We start from the raw sequence: 22,372 nt of genomic DNA on the forward strand, positions 1-22,372 counted from the left end.
AGCAGAAACACTTGGAGCGGCTCCCATTTCCCTACAGGCAGAATTCAGAGGCGAGAGAAAGCTTGAAATGATCCTAGCCTTCAGCTACAGCCCAGTGTTTCCCCTGTATGTATTCAACAACGGAGAAGTACCGCTGCTAAACGATTAGCGCTGCTGCTATATCCCCAAATGCAATAAACTCGCTATCTCTCTAACTTTAAGCAGCCAGAGTCGGATACCAGTGAGGATATCCTGGTTTCTGAGTGCTGCCGATTACCTCCACAGGCGCTGCTTTAGCCAAGTGATATGACATATGACAGAAATACTAAAAGATGGCAGCAGGGAAAGCATCTCATGAGTTTTGTCTTTCCGTAATGACGGGCTGCTTATCTTCATCCACTGCTCCCCTGTCCTGCCTGGTGATAATGACAGTGACGGTTGTCTGTGTAGGTGACAGGGATGAGCTCAACGCAGACAGCTACTGGCAAACAGAGCAAAGAAATTAGTACTGAAGTTGTCACTCTTATTTCCCTTTTGTTTTTGTAAACATTACAGGCACCTGCACACATAGCAGGTAGCAATCAGTAACCAGGATAGTAGTATTCATCATGTATACAGTGATGTGTTTCTGAAAATCTGGATAAGGGCTCATTCGTGTTTCTGAAATCGGGATATCACGTTTACATGCTTGATTTGATTCTACATGATTGGTACTGTTGCTGCTGGAAACAAGACCTCATGTGTTGACTGGTAAAATTATGTAAATGTGGTACATCTTCTTCCATCTCACTGAATTCCCCAGAAAACGATGTGCTTTTTACATCATCGTTGGACCAAATATAACAATCCATTTAGATTTTATTACTCTTTCTTGGTGTTTCGGAAATGTGCAGCTTACTGTTCCTGTGTGTGTCGACAGATTATCTGGATTGAGGGAATGCTGTGCAAAAGCATATTTCTAACCACTGAATGAAGTCAAACTTTTTGTGCACCAGCACTCCCTGATCTGATTTTTTTTTTATTGTCCTGACATTTGGGCACCAGGCTTCAACAGTAGATGCAGAGTGCAGAAAAAATGCTGACACAATTCAGCCTCACCGGACACAAAGACGTCAAGCAACAGATGCCTCGGCCTAAAAAGACCGTGTCAGAACCTCTGTGATTGTTCACAGGGATGGGGCAATGATTGCTTTTGCCTGAATTTCTAATGTGTCCCGTTCTTCAAAAGCTTAGCGTCTGTTGGGCCAAATCAGGTGAAGATTTCCCATCGGAGGAGTTGAAAGTCTGGCTCTTTGCCAGTTTTGCTTTAATTGCACATTTCCCTCCCCGAGGGGCCGGAGCAGCCACTGGAAGCCGGTGCTACTCACTCTCCTATGCATGGCACGTCCCTGTCCCTCCTTCCTTCCATTTCTCTCTCTCAGCCTCTCCCTCTTAAAATCTCCCTCTACTCTCTCTTTACCAAGTAAGTTAATTGAGGTCGGGTGTGTAGCTCTGCATGAGGAAGACAGCATTAACTCTAAGCTCATCAGTCAGATGGGTGCTTTGCTTAAAATTATTTTTAAAAAGAAACTGCACAGGAGGGCTTTACGGGTAATCAGATTTCCATTACAGATAGTAGTGTAAAGTTTTAAAGTTTTCCCCTTGAATTGCCTTGTCACTCTGAAGTTGGCTGGTGTGAGATGGGTATCAGAGCTATCCGACGGCTATAAAACTTTCCGAAGTGCCTTTTTGAGACAGACAGTGAACCACAGCAGATAACTCAAGCTATGTGGGGCGCATAGTCTCCAAAAAACAACCATCTCTCCCTGCACTTGGCGCATTGTCTGTCTCTAAACTCTTACAAATCTGGAGGCAGACAATTCTGTCTGACATGAAAACATTTGCAAAGGGAGCCTCAAAAACAAAAACAGAGAAAATCCGAATTTATGTGAGATCTGACAAACAAACCGGACAGAGTAAAATAAGAAATGATACAGTGTGCATCAGGAAACAAGAGACTATCTGATGTGTCCAGACTGTCTGAAAAACTAAATATTCATGAAAGAAAAACCCCTTATCTGGAAATGAGAAACTGAATGCAGGCTGACTTAATGACAATTTCTCAAGCTGCAATTAAACCATCTTTTAAAACTGCATCCTCTCTCAAGTGTGCAATGGCAAGCTCCAAACAGATGATTCTTTGTTGATAATGCTCAACAATAACAATGTCTGTTACTTTTTGAAAAGGATTTACCATGGGAGTGCTTTAGTTCATGGCTTCTAAATCAAAATGCTAACTGGCCATAATGTCTAATCATATAAACTGTTTTCATCAAGATGGTAAATCATACTTTGGAGCAAGCTACAGATGAAACATAGCAGTATGTGCAGTGTACTTTGTGCTTGATCAAAACAAATGTAATTTTGTAAGTAATTAGCACAACAATAATATAACAACAAACAGCATTAGCAACTTGTTCTTCTGACTTCCTAATAGGGATTCATTACTTGGGGGTTTCCTCCTCTCCTCTCTGCTTATTACTATTATAGGTGTATTTCTCGACCTGGGTAGCAAGGTGCTGCTAAAATAGCAGGAGTAAATTAAGTTTTATTGAATTGAAAGAATTCTATCCATATCAATTATATGTTTTCTATTCAAAAATAGTGTGTTAAGTCTTTGTGCCAAACCTCTACAGCTTGTTTTCCCAGTGGCACCACAAGAAAAATAATCTTGTCGTTCTCATTTTCTTCACAGTTACAGGTTAAGTATCAAAAAATCGTACGTTGAGATACTGGACTTGACCTACCAGGTATCTCTCTGTCGACACACTGACTAGGATCAGGTCATCTCCAATGCGGACTTTCTCTCCCTCAGATCTCTGCTTGGACGCAGGGTGAATGGTCCACCAGCAGGCCTCTCCTATTGATACAAATACACAAAACATTACTCACTTATTGGCGACATACATCAAGTAGAATACACGCATACATTTGAGCAGGTCTGTTGTCTAAGCGACTGTCTATTCTACGTGGCAAAAAGCATAAAAACAGCCCTCAGACTCAGACAAGACTGAAGGAGCAGTCGAAATATTGTTTCCGCTTGATGAATGGCTTGAAGCGTTTCTGTAGTTCACATGTCAAATACAGCACTGTAACTGTGTTTTACAGTATTTTCCCTCTGGGTATTGATTCCATCTCAAGGTGAGGTCGACCTAAAAGGGCTACTCAGGAGGATGGAATTCAATTAAAAGCTGCAAAAAAGCCAAGTGAACTTTGTAAAGTGCCAGTTAATCATACTGTACCTATTGAATCTTCTTGTAGTCCGACATCAAATGACAGCTTGTCTGTCAGAGACCTCGATGTCTTCAAACAGGTCAGGTACTAGGAAGTGGCAAATTAATTAGTCTTAGGTCAAAGAAAGCATTAAGACAAGCTGAGAGCAGAAGTCAAGTCTTGTTCAATTGTCTAATAAAATATAACGCAAAAAAGGTACAGCAGTCACACACATACATTCAAAAACCTTTTAAAGCAGGTGCTGGACCAATAAACGCCTGAAGAGGAGCATTAGCTAGAAACATCACTTGCAGATGTGCTAATAAATTGCATTTAAGATAGCTACAGTGTACGGACCTTTCTTCATTTTTTTTCATAAAGTTATGATGGAATAGTTATGGATAAAAAATAGAAATTGTGCTGTATTGTTGGTACTCACCATATCACTAAACGAGTGGCGAAGGAGGATGGCATGACCGTAGAGCAGGGTCCGGTGTCCACCCCCCTGACCCGCCTGCCAGGAAATACACAAGTGACAGATTATCATCATATCCCAGCATCCTTGACCTCTGGACCCTGTCAGGTTTGACTTATCGCATCCATACTCAACGTTAGTAACCTCCACGTCACCTCTATGTCAGATATTAAGAGTTTCCTCTGCTTTTGACCCTGTGTGGGCAAACTGCACAGGACTGAATGGATAAAGTATCGTCAGCGTCGGACCTCCATTCCAAGTGCAAGCAGGAAACAGACAAAGAAAGAGGGAGGGAAGCACACAAAACTACATACACAAACAAACCAACAAACATGTATAGTACCACACTCATTAGACAGCTTGCCCATTCTTGTGACAAACAAGAATAATTGTCATACACTGTAGCACAATGGCAGAGGAAATGTGAGAAAATAGTTGAGCAAAAAAAAGATTATGTGATTTCATCTCCACTGGTGGGGTGAAAAAGAATTTTCTACTTACCTTTTTAATCAACCTCTAGCAGCAGAAGAAAAAAAGAGATGGTACCATAAGCAGTGACATCTAAATCATCTCTGTACCAACCATTTTTATTGGGTTTTAGGATTGCGAGCTGGATAAACACAAATTTGGATCAGGCCTACTGCTGCTGTGGAGTCTGTTCCACTTTTATACCAACTGAGTAAATGATTATTAATTTTTCCGATGTTTTTTTTTAATCAGTTAAAACATTATGGTAAAAAAATAAAAGTATGTACCTGATAATGTACAAATATTATTTCACATTCACTAGTTGTTAAATGTTTCTCACTGTCACAGTGGACATTGTTAGGGCTATGAACAGACACTCGGTTCTCACCAATTTAGTTTATTTACCATATTTGACTGTCTTTCAAGGTGACTAATAACATGCAAACTCCATATAGAAACAGCTGGGACCAATAACAGGACTGGAACTGTGCTAATGTCTAAATAAAGTGAGGCACACTGCAGTGTTTATCCAATGAGCAATACATAAAAACTATCCGCTTCTTGCCCAGTTGTCAACATTAATTTGTGTTTGTTTGCTCGCAGGGTCACATTTAAACTAGTCTAGCATAGCCAGACCTTGTTTTAGCGCTGCCAGCGCTGACCTAAAGAGAACTCACAACTGCCCCCCTGAATTTGACCCCAAGCTAATTCTCTTTTGGCTACCAAGTATTTCCCAGATGGCTTGTATAAGGCAGACAAAAAAGGAAACAGAGTTTGATCAAAAGAAAAATGGGAAGAGTATCCAGCAACAGCTGGGAGTGAGGGGAGGAAGGGGGGTGTTAGAGAGAGAGCGAGCCAGCCTGTATTTCAGGCCTGCCGTCGTGCTGACACATCAGTGCCAGGAACTATGACCTTTGGTTTGGTGCCCCTCCAGTTGTAAGTAGGCTACTGTATCCTAAACAGCTTTTCAATGAGTGCATTTGAGGAAGAAACAAAGGCAGAGATGTTTGTGTGGTTGTTTTAATATTGTTGTTAGGGAAAGAGGTTTCATGTGCAGTAAGTTATGTCTTAAACTTTTTTTTTTATTAACTGGCTCCCAGGTCAACATCTTGTGTCAAGTCATGAGGACATAGGGAGACACCATAATCATCCTTTGTTTCATGGTAGATGCTGGCTCTGACAATCCATGCCAGTGGTTAATTAGCACACACTGTAGTAATATACGCATACTAGCCAGGTTAAGTCAGTATGATGTATTATTTAGCTTTAGATTAGCCCTGATCGGGGTCAGAAATTAGCACCAGCCAAATGCCAGTGAAATACACATGTAGCTGCTAACTTAGATTTGCTTTACTCACCAGTCAGAAATAATGGTCATCTGTTGAGTAGCTAACGTTAGCAGATTTTGAAAGCCACCACCCACGGTGGCAGGTGGAAAGAAAGTTTATTTCCAACCCTGGCCCTGATGAGCATATATCACATTTGTGCCTGGCTTTGATTTTAAGTGAAGCACCTATCATAGGCATTGCAAATATTGAGAAAACAAAGCTACCAGGGGATAGGTAAAGGTAGGTACGTCTCAGCAACAATTCAATAATGGCTGCACCAGTGAGCTAACGTTACACCTAGCTACAAAATAAGCTACCACTTTCTTTCTGTTTACTTTCCTATTTAACATTATTTAAAGTATCTACAAACGCACGGCAACAGTCTAATAAAGTCACCCCAAAGTTAAACCAAAAACAGTTTACAGAAAAAGTGAATGTTAAAATGAAGTTGGGATTCATTTCATTATTTATACTGAACGTAGCTAACGTTAGCTTTAAATGCCACCGATGCAACATACCTAGCTAACTTCCAGTACTACGCAACCGTACGCAACCCAGCTGAACAGCACTCCAGGTGAGCTAACGTTACGACCATTAATTGCGCGCCATCTTTGATGTTTCTATGGGTTGGAATTTACCTGTAATCCGAGCCAGTCGTGTTTTGTCCCCACCTGACATCGACGTGTATTTCTCTGAACCGTTAATGAGAAACTGAGCTGAATGTCTTCGGTTAATTAGCACAAAATGTCTTTGACGGTTGCTTCTCTCACAAAGTTAATGTGAGAATTTGAAAATTTAACAGTTGACAGCTCACGTACAGTGCTGGCAACACGTATCCTTAACGTCATCACGTCATACGGAATTCTGTGATGACACGTTTTATTTTCATCTTTTTTATTTTATTTTATTTCTTTTTTGTTGTTGTTGTTTTATTTGTACCGGTTTTCCAGTTGTTCACCAAGTCATTTTGGAACTGACAGATATGTGACATTGAATGGCAGGAGGCATGGCTTTGCCCCTTCAAATTCTGTATTTTTAACAAACTTATAGAGATTTATTTTAAAATTTTACACTTCTAACCTAATAGTGTCAAGATTTGCTGACCTATTTGAAAAAAATGTAGGCCTGTATTTTGCAATAATGAACCTGAAACACTGGTACACTTGTTTCATAGTGGTTCATATTCTTTTCAGTTTTGGACAGATTTAGGAAAAACCGGTTACTTTGTAAAGTTAAAACTCAAAGGTGTTTTTTTTTATTATAATTATTTTAAAAGCAATGTTAATTCTTTGAATTTCATGACAAACCTCATGATCCTGTCAGGTAAATTTCATATACACAAATCTAAATTTGCTAAATCATCCCCCTGTTTAACATTTTTTAACAGACTTTTTTTTTTTATTTCACAAAATCTCTTTAACAAGTAAATAACAGTAAAAGTATATCGACCATGCACCATTATATCGTATTATGTTGGCATTTGTCTACGGAAGTGCATTGCATACACTGAATTGCATTAAAAAAAAATTGGCACCTTACATCATAATTACGACAAGTGAGCTTGTAATTATTACAGTATGAGATGCTGATGTCATAATTATGATATCATGATCTAGACAGCAATGAATTTGCCATATGCTTTGTTGACGTCCTGGTGTAATCTGTGAATGCAATGGCTTCCTTCCGTATTTGTGGGGCTAGTTATAATTTCTTTGGGTTGTAAATTTAATTAATCATTATCATAGATCATATTTTGTATTATTAATATGAATCCGTAAAGTAGCCTGACCAGTAACTAAAGTTATTAAGTAATATAGTGGGCTAAAAAAAGTATGATATTTGACCCTTAATTGTAGAGTAATAGAAGTATGAAGTAGCAAAATGTAAAAAAAAAAAATAGTAGTAATGGATCAAAAATTTGCACTTTTATTATCATTATTATTATTATTTTATTTATTTTAACATAAGATCATAGCAATTGTACCAAAAGTGCCAAAGCCACCCAAATTCACATTAATAAAGGCTGTAAGCATCAAATTCTTACATTTAAACTTGCTAAATTTCTTAAATCGGTCCAAAACATGGTGAATTTAATCAATTTATTTTCTGCTGATGACTTTAGAAGCAGCGCAATAGGCCAGTGTAAAATACAATCTACTTAAAACACATGGATGATTTTGGTGGCTTTGCTGTAATCACTGACACTGAGCCAACGTCCTGAAGTGATCTTTCATTCTCCTGCTTTCTTGGCTTTATAAAAAATGAAACAGTGTGTGCTTTCTCTTTGCTAAAGCCTAACAGAGCCATTATACCAAAGCATGACTAAGTAATTTACCTAAATGTTCACTTGATATCAGTGGTTTCTCTTATATGGCAGAATCTGAGCACAGGAAATTGCAAACTAATCAGTTTTTCAAGGCCGTGTATGAGGGAGTCATGCCAGACTCATTTTCTAAGTACCATCTGATATATTGATTCTGATGTAAATATTAAGTGACCTGTCCTTTAAATCATTTGGTTAATGAGACAGTGATTGTGCTCCATTTGCATTGTGTTTGCTACAAAACCGTCCATCAAAATATTGTGTATGCTGTCATGTGTAATATATGAAAGCTGAAAGAAAAAAACAAATAAATATTAAACATACATACATGTTATTCTAAAAATTAAAACCACAGGTGAGGAATGTTAAAGATGAAAATAATAAATAGGTGTTAGCAGTCCAGTGTGTTGTGTGAGTAACAGGAAGAACGGATGAATAATCCTCGAGGCATCTGCAACGGCCTTGCTCAACAGTAGTGCATGTGAACACTCTGAAATCAAAACCGATTTCAGGGACATTTCCTCGTGTCAATTCCCGTAAACGAATTGATGTTAGAGAACCAAACCCAGAGAAAACAGAGCAGCACACCCAAACCACAAAGTGAGTTTTCTGCCAACGTGTGGGTTTCCAGATCCTTTCATTTAGATCCAGTAAATTAGATAAACCAGAGGGATCATTACTGCTTTTGTAAGCAAAATCTAATAATATATGTATATGCATGTGTCTTTTAAGAGCACAGACATTGTAAGCTGTAAACTAAAGCTTGACTCTAATTGCATAAAAAAACAAAAAAAAAGGGATAATGAATAGCTTAAGCAAATGAGAAGCAGACACTATCACTTGAAAGTCCCTGCACACTTGCACACAAAGTAGTCTTCAGAGACGAGGCAATGCATTTGACTCCTGTGCACAAGGTGACAGCACCAACGGATGTCTATTTCAAGATTGCCATAATTTAAAGTTCAGAGACATCTGTGACAGGCTAATTGATTGTCCCCACACTGGCTGGGGGAAAGGGAGTATGTAGAGTTACGGTGAGGTGAAAGCTTAATTTACTATCCAGAAGGGAGTCTACAGCGAAATAAATGTATTTTAATATCCACCTGCACAATATGTGCTGAGGTGGAAAAATTGAAATGTATTACCATTAGCTTAATATCTCCCCACATTGCGATACCTGCCATGGACGTTTAAGCTAAATGCCGTACACGCTATAAATGCAGCTTTTATGGCAATCGAGAAATGGGCGTCACTTCAAGTGAAAGTGCCGGGAATTCAACCCGTTCGTTTGGCAGTCTGTCATGCACACTGACGACATGATGGATGAACGAACTCATGGACCTACCCATTTTTCATGGTCAGCACTCTAGTAACACACAAATACAAATGGAAAGAATGTGTTATTGGGTTGTATGGCAGTCAATTACACAAATCTGAGCAACAATAGTGAGAAATGGGCCCCTTACAGTGGAAAGGAAAGGGAAGGGTGATTTATTAGCCTCGCTACCAGAGAGTTTGTATTCAAGCCAGCGTCGTGTTGTCTTGCCAAACGGGGCCAGCCAACAATGTTGTACTGTTGAGCACAAAACAAATCTGCTACCCAGGCTAATAACAATGCAGGCCTGATTCACCAGTGGCGAGGACCCAAGCGGTATACTGAATAAGACACTTAAAAAACCATCTGTGCCAGAAGGCTGCATTGTGCAAAGTACAGTGGTAGCCAGAGTCACCCAGCACAACAACACATTATCTGGGCTATCTTGCATGAGTATGTGGGATTTTTATACTCAATTCATCTTGCAAATAGCACCGTAATGCTGTGTCATGCTCGGGTTTCTGTGATTGCTGCAGCTGTACTGCACAATGATTCATACATCCATAGCTGTGTCATCTCTGTTCCTACATACCAATGGTCTGCCCTAAGTATAAGCTAATAATAATAATTGGACCCATTAATCGAGGAACTTTCAAAAGCAACACAGGCCATGTGTATCCAGTAGGAACAGTGATGAAAATAAAAAACGCTGCCACTAATAAGCAGTTTCTTGTATGTCATGGTTTGTTTGTCCAAATTTAATGCTGGGATCTATCTAAGACTAAAGCACTGTTTTCTCTTTGTTTTTCCCAAAACAAATTAGCATTTCATCCAAACATTGTGATGCCACCCCTTCGCATTCCTTGACCTCCCCCTCTGGATCCAGGAGGGCCGGGCGATGAGATTAAATGACACATGAAATGACTGTTAGAGCGCAGCATCGTGAGTGAATATCAGCATCTGACAGCGGTTTACAGACCACACGAATCCATTGCCTTCCGATGACACCCCTCCTGTGGCACTGTACAGAGCCTCCGCCCGATCGGAGATTACTTACCTGCTCTAATAAACATGCCAAGGAAGCTGGAGTGGAGCCGGGGAGGAAGGGGCTCGCTCTGTTTAGTGTAAATCAAGAGAGCACGGAGGTTGTAGGGAAAAGGAGGGTGTGGATGCGGCAGTGCACTCACAGATAATTTCCCTCCTTTCTTTGACCCCTGACGGCCTTTCATTATCACTGCCTTCTGATCTCTTTTTGCAAAACAGGAAAGTGTTACAGAGAATGAGAAGAGACAGCCTCTATTTAGAATTCAGTTGCAGTTCTTGGTGTTAAAGTAGTTCAGAGATTTGCTCGATGTGGTCCGTCTGCTTTGTGTCTGGGATTTAATCCAACCTACTCATTGATTTTTAGCATATTCACTTGTCAATGTCAAAATTTGGTCCAGATATATGTGCAAAATAATCACACTGCCACTGAGTAATTAAGTAACATTTGTCAGATGAGACATCTTTGACGTGGCAACAAGATTTAGAGTAGTGCCTAAAGGGAGCCTGTTTCTGGATTTTAGATTTTCTGCCATTTATACAGAGTGTTATGGGTAAAGCATTGATCGGCCACTACAGTTGTTACAGTAATTTAATGAAGTTACTTTCCCAGACTTGTACTAAAATGTTCAACTTCATATTTAACACATGAATCCCTACTATTTGGAGATACTACTTTGTAACTGCCATCTTAGGAAAACATAAATGAATCCACTTTTACATCTAGAACCTCCCGTCCACGACAGGCTTGAGACGTGCCCTTGTTGAGGACTTGGCTCAGATTAATTTGATCCCGTTTGATTCAATGGATAAAAACTTGCTCCTAGTTGCCTCCAGGAAGTCTAACATCGACCGATCAGCCAAAATAACAGAGCCACAGACAGGTAAGGTGAATAACACTGAGCATCTCATTACAATGCAATGTTCTTTGGGGAAACCTTGACTCGCACCACCCACCCAAACACCCTTGAACACCAGGTACAACGCCCTGGTTGTGGCCCCCTCAGCGGAACAATGTGCCCCTGCAAAAACTCTTCAGGAATGGCCCAAGGAACGTCACTCAAGGCATCAACCAGTCCTCAAATTTCCCCAGATCCCAATCCAATTGAGCATCCATGGGACATGCTAAAACAAGTCCGATCCATTGATGACCAACGTTACAACCCACAGGACTCAAAGGATCCTTGCAAAGGCTCTGATGCGAGACACCACAGGGTACTCAAGGAGGCCACACCTTGGACCCATCTCGGTTCTGACCTGTCAAGGCATGGACACAGGATCTCTGGTGTACCGACAGGTCCCACCTATGCTTGATCAGATTTGGACCTGGGGAATTTAGAGGCCTGGTTAATGCCTTGAGCTCTTTGTCACACACCTCAGGACATTCCTGAGCAGTTTTGTCATGTGGCATGGACATGGTCTAGTTGGGCGAGCCACTCCTACTGGCAAGTGCCATTGTCATGAGGCGGTGTATTTGGTCTGCAACGATGTTTGCAAGAAGAACACTGCATTGTAACAAGACGATCAATGTTGTTCACTTCACTTGTCAGTGGCTCTAATGTTACGGATGATCGGTGTACACACTGCAGAAGAATAAAACAAATGCTCCCCATGTAAGAAAGATTCTGCTGATTTTACAAAGTAGTTATTGACATTTTCATCTCAAAACTTTACACTGTACACTTGCTGTAACTTTAAAGCATACATGTAGTTAATCTCAATAAAGATCAACGTGAAGTTTTTACTCAAAGCAAGATGTAAACTCTATAGATCTTACACTGTTTGTGGTTGTCTCATGAAGGCACTACTTAAAACAGTGTAAAAGCAATAGTGTTCAAATTCAAAATTACTGACTTCAAAGAAATCACCTATTTTTGCAGGACCATGATACACTCATATAAACGTCAAACATATTTGCTTCCAAGTGGGGAAGCTAGCAGCTAGCAGCGTACTTGCTAGTTACTGTGAGCATCAAATTTTGGTAGATGTTACAATTAAATGACTTGAATAATGACTCTCAATGAACAACTCCACAAAGTTGAGCTGGATCTATATTTGGTTTCCCAATCTGACGTTAAAAGAGGTTTGAATGCATTATTTTGGGGAGTGGGGACAACTGAAGAATCACCATGGCTGGACTTGGCCTTGATTGGGTGGCCTCAAAAAACCTGAAGTACTTCCAATCAGGCCAGTGAGAATCCTCCTCTACACAGATTCACTGCATTTGTATTTCTAGTACTGCGACTGCTCTGAGGAATTCCATTTCAGCTTCACTGAATAAATATCCCATTGCATTAACTGGAAAACAATTGTGAAGATCATTATTCTGTTACACCAAAGCAATATTGCAGAAATAGTGTGCGACTTCCAACTGAATCTTGTATTTTAAAAAATTAAGTAAACCTCCAGGGCATTTTGCAGCAGAGTGCACTGCAAGACTACAGAGTGATTTATGCACATGTTTCTGTATACAAGTGTTGAGTGTGTTAGTGTGCCTGAGACAGAGAGCGGCGGGGTATCGGTGGGAAGGAGGGGAGTACTCACCCCTTCGCTGTTCTGCCCAGTTTTAGCCAGCATCTCCTGCAGGGCCCGCACCGACAGGGACTGCTCCAACACAAAGTTACAAACACACAAGTCTGGAGGAACATACTGCAGGGTGGAAGGAAAAAGGGGAGGATGAAGGGACAGAGGGAAAGGAATATTACTTGAAAAGGCACTGACAAGGTGTTTTGAGCAAAAACAGAGTCCTCTCCTGGGCACAAAAACAATGTGCCAGGAGTTTTCTCTCCTTGACTCTGTTTTCACCCTTTTATGTTACTGTATAGCTTCGAACATATGCTCTTGCACCCAAAAGTCCCTGATCTGCAGTACTGAGATTTTTGGCATGACAAACATAACATAAAAAACTTGTGGCAAACTTTGAGAAATGTATCCATTTATCACCATTCATGATGGTCATTGACATTGTAAAAGCTGACACACGTAATGTCCAAATGTTTAATGGACTGTGACGTGCAGGCTGTGTGACCTAAATAAAAATTGCAGTTTTATGACACAGTACATAAATACACATTTAATCATTTTGCAAACAACTTTCTGAACTGACATCAGAAAGATATTTAAATTCTAACTGACCAAATCCATAAACATACCAATGACAAGGACAACAAGACCCTCTCAAATATCATTCTGGTGCCTATATACAAATTTTTCTCCTGAATTCGTAATAATTATGTTCTATTTATTCATAATGTATGCATCTATCTGTCTACATCTTTAATAAATGAATCCAAACTGATTTCATGACAGGGAGATGCAGCACTGTAAAATGTGCTGATTAATCAGACACATGTGCACACATAACATTTTATCTACATGCTGATATTTACTATTTACTCATATTTTTCCCTAAGTATTTGGTTACTAAATTAATTGCAGGCACTGGCCTGAGACAAGAGCCCAACTGAAATGATTAAACTGCTCAGTGAGGAATAAGGCTCATAAATAATTCTGATGACTTGCAACTTCCTTGCCATCCTGGTGTGTGCTAATGAGTGGCTGGGGAGTATGAGGAGGGCTGTCAAAAGGTGTGCAAGCCTGCGGCTGCAATGACCAATAATTAGTGTGGCTGGGCCGCTTCCCTCGGCAGACAGGGTTGTTTGGTTTCTGGTACAACCCGGCTTCAGATTTGTCTTCTACTTTTAGCAAACTGCTTTAAGTTTGTCTGTAAACTTTCAATGCATGGGTGGAGCCAGATGTTGGAAACATTTGGGGCTCAGGCGGGGGTCTGGGGGCCAGCTCTGTGCAGAGATTATTTCCCCAATCGTACAGCAGCTATACTCACTATTTTGAACTTAATTGAGATGACAGGCTGTCTAAAAATCTGTACATCATTTGGGAAAAACATGACAGGTGCAAAGAGGGAAAAAAACATTTTTCAGATGCTACATTCTACTTTTTATCTAATTGTTTTCCAATAGTCTTCATCATTCTGGTACTGTAACAACAAATGTTGAGGAAGACTAATTTCCACTCCTGCCACCTAAGAAGGGGAAAAAAAAGTTGGATGTTACTAACATAGGTAGATTGGGAATCAGGGAAAATGACATAAACTTGAAGGTATTTTAAAAACCTATACGATTTGGAGCTTCATATAAAACATTCAGGGCTTGAGCCCCAGAAGCCATCCCCCGTTCTGCCACTGCTGCTGGGATTCAATAAATCTTTCACAACTGCAAAGAGAGAATGCTGAAGAATAAAACGGGACATTTGAGATTACATGTTAGTGAATTATTTTCTACTCAAAAAGCAGTTGAGAGGCAGAGCTGGAGACCTGTTCTTTATCTGCATCTGCTTGCCAAAGTATGAAAAACTCATTTACCTCTTGATGTGCTAGATGGCACTGTTGATTAGCATTACACTGCTGCACACATGACGTGTAATCAGCAACACATACACAAACCCATAACACCCACATCCTCATATCAGATCATATCCCCACCCTCATATCTCTGAATAATCCTCATATCTTTCACAATACTTAATATTTATCTCTGTTTCATGACAATAGCCAGCTTTACGTAACATGCGATCCATCTCCCCCCGACAGAGAAGAGGACAAGTAATGATTTAAAAGGTGTTGGGTGGATGCCCTGACTCAGTAACACGACCAGCTGACCCTTGACCTCTGAAGTGAAGTGAGAAATGTGAGCAGAGGGGAGGGCTGCTGGGTGATAATGAGGATGGCACTGCTCTGTAACTCAACACAAACATGCATGGGAACCTCCACCACCGCTGTGTCTGCATGCATCCAGCTCTAAGAGCTCCAACAGCCTGTACTCAAATACTGTTCACACAAATATTCACCATTTGACTGCATTTATACCCACATAAGGGGTTTTACAATGACAACAACAACAAATAAATAAATAATATAATATAATGGAAAAAGACATCTGAAGTACGGCTATTAGCCCCTAAATCCAGTTATCTCACCACAAATCTTGAGACAGAGCCAGCTGAATATTTACTTTTCCCTGCAAAGAGGATAAAACATGACATGACGCAGCTGCACCTGTGGTGTCATACGACCTTCCACAGTTGATAACTTGCAACCTGCTGCAGATCTTACACCTCTTATGAATTATTCACCACCAATACCAATTATCATACTTCTTCCAGGGTTGGGCAGACATACTGAACATTCTTGCTTGTCTGGGAATAGAAGAGACCGTCTCAACGGTCACAGCGACCTTTAGTAAGTCTGCGGGGAGCTTAAGACAATACAGTAATATAAGCCATGAAATTGAGAAAAGTGATCCTTCGGAAGATCAAACAGCATTTACCAACCCAGTGTCTTGCATCATATGCAAGCTATTTAAAAGAGATCAAATACAGTGAAATAAAATGAGTTCTTTTTCGTCCTCACTAGGTTGTCTACTCTAATAAATCCCATTAACTCAATTTTAACAAAGCCATTCAAGCTAAAAGTACTGGTTTTGAAATGTTAAACAGAACTACAGAATGTCACATTAAAGAATGAGTCTGGTGATATTCTATATTTTCGGCTATAACCAATAATGCAATGGTCTTACAAACAAGTACCTTTAATGTAACCTCATTGTTGTCCAAAACTATCAGAGTAAAAACATATCAGTGAGTCACACATTATAATGAACATGGGCATCAAGGTTATTTTGAGTTAGTCCTACATATACTGTCCTAAAAATACTCACTAGTGCACCAAGTGTGTATTAATCCACGACTGGAAATAGTCCCCAACAAATCTCTCATTTACTCCAGTTTGATTAACAGTCACTAAAAACTACAGTGCCCAGCAGCTTTACGGTGTCATGTTTAGCCTTTTGGAAAAAAAAAAAGAGTATATATTCATGATCTGTTTTGAAGATTTACGTCTACAGAAGGAACAAATCGAAATCGGTTGGAAAGTCCTGAGAGACGAACTAACACATTGATGGTTCTGATTCATCCATGGGATTCGTTGACTGTAAAAGAATATCATCAGTCTTATCCTTTAATACATCTAAACTTCAACAAAAACAATCAAAGCAACATACTAGATATAAAAAGGTACGATAACAAGGGTATGAAGTGAATTAATCAAGCAATACAATGCAATCTTCTGCTGAGAACCCTTGGATGCTGGCATTCATGTGGATACCACCCACCCAAACACCAATGCAGACCAAGTAAACACCCTCATGGCAATGGCATTCCCCAGTGTCAGTAGCCACCCCAACAGGACAATGTGCCACGCCACACCACTGCTTAGGAATGACTCAAGGAACCTGACAAACGGCTCAAGGAGTCGACTTGGCCTCAAAGTTCCCCAAATCCCAATCTGATTGAGCATGCGCGGGATGTGCTGGTACCCCAGAGGTATCCCTGATCCAAGGTGGGGCCTCTTTCCATCAGACTTGGCTCTGACCTATCAGGGCATGGACACAGGACCTCTGGGCATAGCCCTGTGGTGTCTGGCACCAGGGCATTGGTGACGAATCCTTTGAGTCTTGTGGGTTGTAGGGTGGGGTACCAGCATGTACCATGGATGCTTGATCGCAGCGGGATCAGGGAGTGCTTTTGCCATGGGGGTTGTGCTTGGACTGCAACTGTGTTTGGGTGGGCGGAGCGCATCAAGTGGCATCCACATGGATACTAGGACCCAAGCTTTCCCAGCAGAACATTGCATTGTAACAAGACGATCAATGTTATTCACTTCATCCACCAGTGGTTTTAATGTTTTACATGGTCAGTGTATATCAAGCTATTTGTTTTTAGATACACTTGAGTTCCATTAATATGAATTTCATGTGTTAAAAGGTTGTTAAGGCAACTTTTTTCTTCTTATTATGAAAAATTATGAATGAATGATTCCACTAACGGCCCAAACTTACAATATGGCATGGTACCACGTATGTGGAGCAGCATGATAGTCAAAAACTGCCTCAGAACTCTTATTCAAATTAGATCTTATTCACTTTGGCCTCATTTCTCTGTACCAGCAGCGGCAGGCAGCCAGGCTTCGTTAGAGTCTAGAAATGAGGTGTCAACACCTGAGATCCGCCAGCAGATGACAGCCCCTCCCCATGTGCCAAACCACAGCCGTCGCCCCCGACACTCGACCACATTTCACAGCCAAGGAGGCCCGACGCATTGTCACCGGGTACCCAAGGTGAGAGGAGAGAGGTGTTTGTGATGGGCTGCCTTGTGTTGCCCTTCGACTCGACAACAGTTCCAGGTGGATGAACAGACACAAGTCCCCAAAATTTTAGTCAAAGTCTTATTTCTCAGTGGGCCAATTAAATCAGGCTTCACTTGATATGCACAGCTCATAAAAACATCCTGGCATTGGAGTGTTTTCCAGTTGGGATCATGTGATTATCACTCTGACACAAAGTAAGTGTGAAGCCAGAAATAAAACACCATCAGTATACATACAGGCTGCATTGTCTGTCCCACATAGATATGCATCACTGAGTGACAACACACTAGTTCTCCCCATTAGAATATCTCTGAAACATCACTGAAAATGCTGTGACTAATGATGCACATAATGATATACAACAATTATGCTCCCATTAAGAGGCATATTCTCCAGAGCCAACACAACCTGCTTCATTTCAACATGTCTTTCTTTTTTTTAGGTCCATACAGTACGTCTCGTCAAAAAGTAGATTAATGAGACATGTAACGGAGCACTGACAGCTCTGTTGTGTTGCTGCAGCACCACAGGCAAAAAAATGCACATTTTAATCACACAGTCATAATGAGAAACTTCACTCTTCAAACAGAAGTGTTCAAAACCATCCTCTTTATATCATATGTGTTGTTGTTTTGTCCACCTGGGCCCTATGACCAACTACTACGATGCACCACAGTGTAGAAATATAGTACATAATCCATAACTAGCCCAATGAACATTGTCCGTTGTTTTTGTTGGGGTTCGGGCCAAGTTTGAAGCATCACACCCAGGAACTGACTCTGGATTACTGCAGTAGTTGTGGGGGAATGTTCCCCCCCCCCTGCACCACTGAGGCACCCATTTTAAAATTGTTTCTGTCTGAGTAGTTGTATTTTGCACCATAGGGCCTTCTACATCATTCCCATTATTTGACAGGAAGGCTGAAAGCTCATCTCAGTAAGAGTGGGTGGAGGGGACAGAGTGGATAAACAGATGGGTTTCAGTAAAGGAACTCACAAGTGTCTCTTACTCTATCAGGGGGAGAGACAGCCAAGGAACAAAACTGGACTGCAGACTCTTTTTGGATGCAATATTATTTCAAGCATCTATTTAACGATGCAGAAGAAATAGTTTTCTAATTGCTCAAGGATTAAATTACTGGAAGATGTAATTAATTTTTTGAATGCGAACACAAACAGAGACACAGCTCCCATTTTTTCTGTTGTCACGCTTCATCAGAATTAACATACAGAGTAAGGAAACCCATCTATTGGACTGAATTTGGATTAGACACAGAATGAGACAACATGTCTAGTTTTCACAAAATTAAAAACGTCTGAATATTCATATCTGGGCCAATTTCAGGAAGTTGAGTAAGCTGCACTCAGTTAATTACATTTCAGGAGATTAGATTTTGTAAATCCTCATTCTGTCCAAGAAAACAGCTGTCTTCTATCAATCTGCTTTGTGTCCACTATCAGTGATTCAAACTTGAACCCCAATGGGGTACCTCTATAGTTTCCATGGCATACATGGAAAGACTGTGGAATAGCTTAACTAATTTTGGGGGGAAAAAAACTGCCAGAGTGCACCCTGGCACCAACTGGACTGCCAATTTGGAGCACTGTTGGAATGTACCATTCAGATATTCAGAACACCACACTCCTGGAGCAGCAGAGCCTTCTCTGGGCACTCTGTCTGGGGAGGTGGAGCAGCAGAGCGCCGACTGGAATGATTGTATGATAAATGTAACTGTTTGTTAATTAATGTAGAAATAGAAAGCTCTATTACTTCAAACAACACACTCTCATTTTAGTGCAGAGTGTCAGATTGGATTTACAAATGCACCCATAGAGTTCATGTGTTGAGATTAAGAATGAGTAATTAGTTTACTGAGAAAAGTGATGCAAATATGTTGAAACAACCAAAAGTGATAAATACTGTAAATTCTCAAATAGTAAACAGTGTCTTATTTACCACAGCTGAAAAGGGTACCAGGCCTTTATTTGAAGTAGGCCTATATTAGAGAGGGGCTGTTATTCCTAATTCACTCTGTTGTATATTTGGCCATATTTTAATATAAAACTTCCTTCTTTTCTGATCTGCTCCCTTTTGCAATGGTAATTTTTTGTCCCTGCATTATGCTGTTATTCTGTCTCAACACTTCACTTTGAAACTGTCTGTTTCAAAGTAAAAACCCCGCAGCATCTCAGTGGACAGAATCCATTCATTTTACAACAATGCTTTCATTGTAAAACATTTGCTGGGTTATCATCCAGCACTTTAAATGTCGCTGCTGTCATATTGTGGCGCTTACTATGTTACTGCTACAGTTTGGCTTTGATATTAATAGACCTACAGCCACTGTGACTGAGAACAATACACTTCAGATGAATAATCCAGAACAACATAGTGTTACAAATAAAATGATTATATTGTTGAATTTATTAAACTAAAGTAATGGAAATGTGCGGGTTTCCTCCTAATCACAGGGGTACCAGGAGTTTATCCAACCTTGTTTTTTCCCCCAGCCTGTATTTGAGGCCAGCCTTTATTTGTTGGTGGCGACCACGCCCCGGTCATTATTTGAGACCTGGCCTTTACGTTACCTAAAAAAAATATGGTAAATGGTTGAACTAGTTAGCTAAAAGGAAGGATAAATGGTTGCTAAAAGTGATGTAAAAATTGTTGAAAAACTAAAGGTAAAGAGTTGAAACAGTTAGCACAAAGTAAGGAAACTTTGGATAAATAACCTGGTAAAATGAGATATAAATCGTTGAAATTGTTAGCTCAAAGGCCTGATGGATAAATAATTAAAAAACTAAATGAAAAACATTGAAATACTTAACTAAAAGTAAATTACTGATGTAGCTAGAAGTGTTGGATAAGTACCTAAAATAGTTAGCTAACAGTAAGAATAAATGGTTGACATAATTTACTAAAAAGGAACGAAAACTGGTTGAAAAGCTAAAATTAAAGAGCAAATGGTTAGCTTAAAGTAAGCATAAATGGTATAAATATTTAGCAAAAAATAAAATATAGATTGTTGAAATTACTGAATTGTTGTAAACTATTGATAGAGTTGACTAAAAGTGTTGGATAAATATTCTAAATAGTTAACTTAAAGTAAGGATAAATGGTTCACAATTTGCTGAAAGTGATGGAAACATAATTAAAGAGGCTAAAAGTGAAGAGGTAAAAAGTGATGGGTAAACAGCTCAAATAGTTAGCTAAAAGTAATGGATAAGTTTCTAAAATAACTGAAAGTAAACTGTTGAAATAGTTAGCTAAAGGTAAATTGTTGACATAGTTAGCTAAAAGTGATAGCTGAAATTGCTAAAAGTAATGGATAAACAACTCAAAAAAAATTAGCTTTATAGAAAGGTTAAATTGTTGAAATAGTCTGCCAAAATTATGGAAAAGGAGTTGAAATAGTTAGCTAAAAGTGAGGATAAATGGTTGAAATTGTTAGCTGAAATTAGGCCTTATAGATAAAAGATTTGACAAGCTAAAAGTTAACTAGGCCTATTGAATTATTTAGCTCAAGTAAACAACTAACATTGTTATCTAAAAGTGATGGATAAAAAGCTTAAATAGTTAGCTAAAAGTAATGGATAAATTATTTGCTGAAAGTAAACAGTTAACAGCTAAAAGTAGACTGTCCAGATAGTTAGCTAAAGGTAAATTGTTGACATAGATAGCTAAAAGTGATAGCTGAAATTGCTAACAGTGATGGATAAACAACTCCAATAATTAGCTTAATAGAAACGTTAAATTGTTAAAATAGTCTGCCAAAATGATGGAAAAGGAGTTGAAATAGTTAGCTAAAAGTGGGCCTAATGGATAAATGATTGAGATAGCTAAAAGTAAACTATTGAATTATTTAGCTCAATTAAACAACTGACACTGCTATCTAAAAGCGACAGATAAAAAGCTCAAATAGTTAGCTAAAAGTAGTGAATAAATGACTGAAATAAGTAAAAGCTAACAGCTGAAACAGTTAACTAAAAGTAAATTGTTTAAGTAGTTAGCTAATGGATAAATGGTTGAAACAACCAGCTTCTGCCACACAAATGCAACCTCACCTAAATACTGACAGTTACAATATATAAAAAATAGTAACTTGCATTTCAGCTTGAAAGATGGTGCCGTATCTTCAGGAGCAAACGTCTCCAGAGTGTTGCCTCAGCTTAAACTTCATTAATATACTATGCTGATAGGCCTGGCTGTCTGTTTTTATGCCAAACTGACACTGTTTTGCCGTTTCTTCATCATACCTACAGTGCCAAACAAAGCTGTTTGCCACCCTCACCTTAGCATCAGATGTGGATTCCAGGTAACACACGCGGTTTCCGAGTCCCTCGGCAGCCAGGCAGAACTTGCGATGCTCCTTCTGGATGGTGGCCACACACTGAAGCACCACCTCGTCATCCTGCCAAAGGAAAGAGAGGCACATTAAAGCCAAATCTGTTTTGACAGTGACCTATCCAAAAATGAACAAGACAGGACAAGAAGAAAATAACCTATATTGGCTCAGTTTTTGTTGCTTCTCTCCATCCTCACTTGGATAAGGTTCTTAAACTGACACCTGGATATGCACCTTTGACCTATGAAGGTGAATTCTGCTCGGGAAGCTTTCACATTAATAGCGATAAAAAAGAAACATAGATTTTGTGTTATGGGGTGGAGGCAGATCTTTCACAACAAAAACTGGCTGCAGGATGGAAATAGGGGAAGCATTTTTATATAACAATGACAAAGAAAAGCTTTTTGCCCCCACATATTTGTCATGTTTTTTGTAGGTAACCACATCCAGAGGGCATTTTTAATTCAATGAGACTGTTGAGGCAATCAGATAAAACGGAAACGCAAGGAAATATCTTGATTTAAAATTCGAGCAGACAGCCATTTCAGCAGCAGAAAAGAAAAGACCAAAAACTGTATTAATCAATAGCAGCAACAGCAAAGCAGTGTTGAGTAATATCATTTC

The 22,372-nt window shown here is 39.7% G+C and overlaps 1 protein-coding gene across 4 annotated transcripts in view; it reads right to left on the reverse strand.

The window, feature by feature from the left end:
• The window catches only part of ryr3 (ryanodine receptor 3), a 157,660-nt gene that overhangs the window by 111,468 nt on the left and 23,820 nt on the right, over positions 1–22,372 (reverse strand). For 2 of the 4 annotated variants that reach the window (XM_049589529.1, XM_049589528.1), the window contains exons 2-7: positions 21,695–21,814; positions 12,726–12,830; positions 9,171–9,191; positions 3,671–3,745; positions 3,261–3,339; positions 2,766–2,878 (exon numbers count right to left, since the gene is read on the reverse strand). In XM_049589529.1, coding sequence (XP_049445486.1) covers positions 2,766–2,878; positions 3,261–3,339; positions 3,671–3,745; positions 9,171–9,191; positions 12,726–12,830; positions 21,695–21,814 — 513 coding nt within the window. The remainder of the gene's footprint in view (positions 1–2,765; positions 2,879–3,260; positions 3,340–3,670; positions 3,746–9,170; positions 9,192–12,725; positions 12,831–21,694; positions 21,815–22,372) is intronic. The other 2 variants (XM_049589531.1, XM_049589530.1) reach the window with 1 other exon arrangement.

This window comes from Epinephelus fuscoguttatus, linkage group LG11, assembly GCF_011397635.1.
Source record: "Epinephelus fuscoguttatus linkage group LG11, E.fuscoguttatus.final_Chr_v1".
Taxonomy (NCBI): Eukaryota; Metazoa; Chordata; class Actinopteri; order Perciformes; family Serranidae; genus Epinephelus; species Epinephelus fuscoguttatus.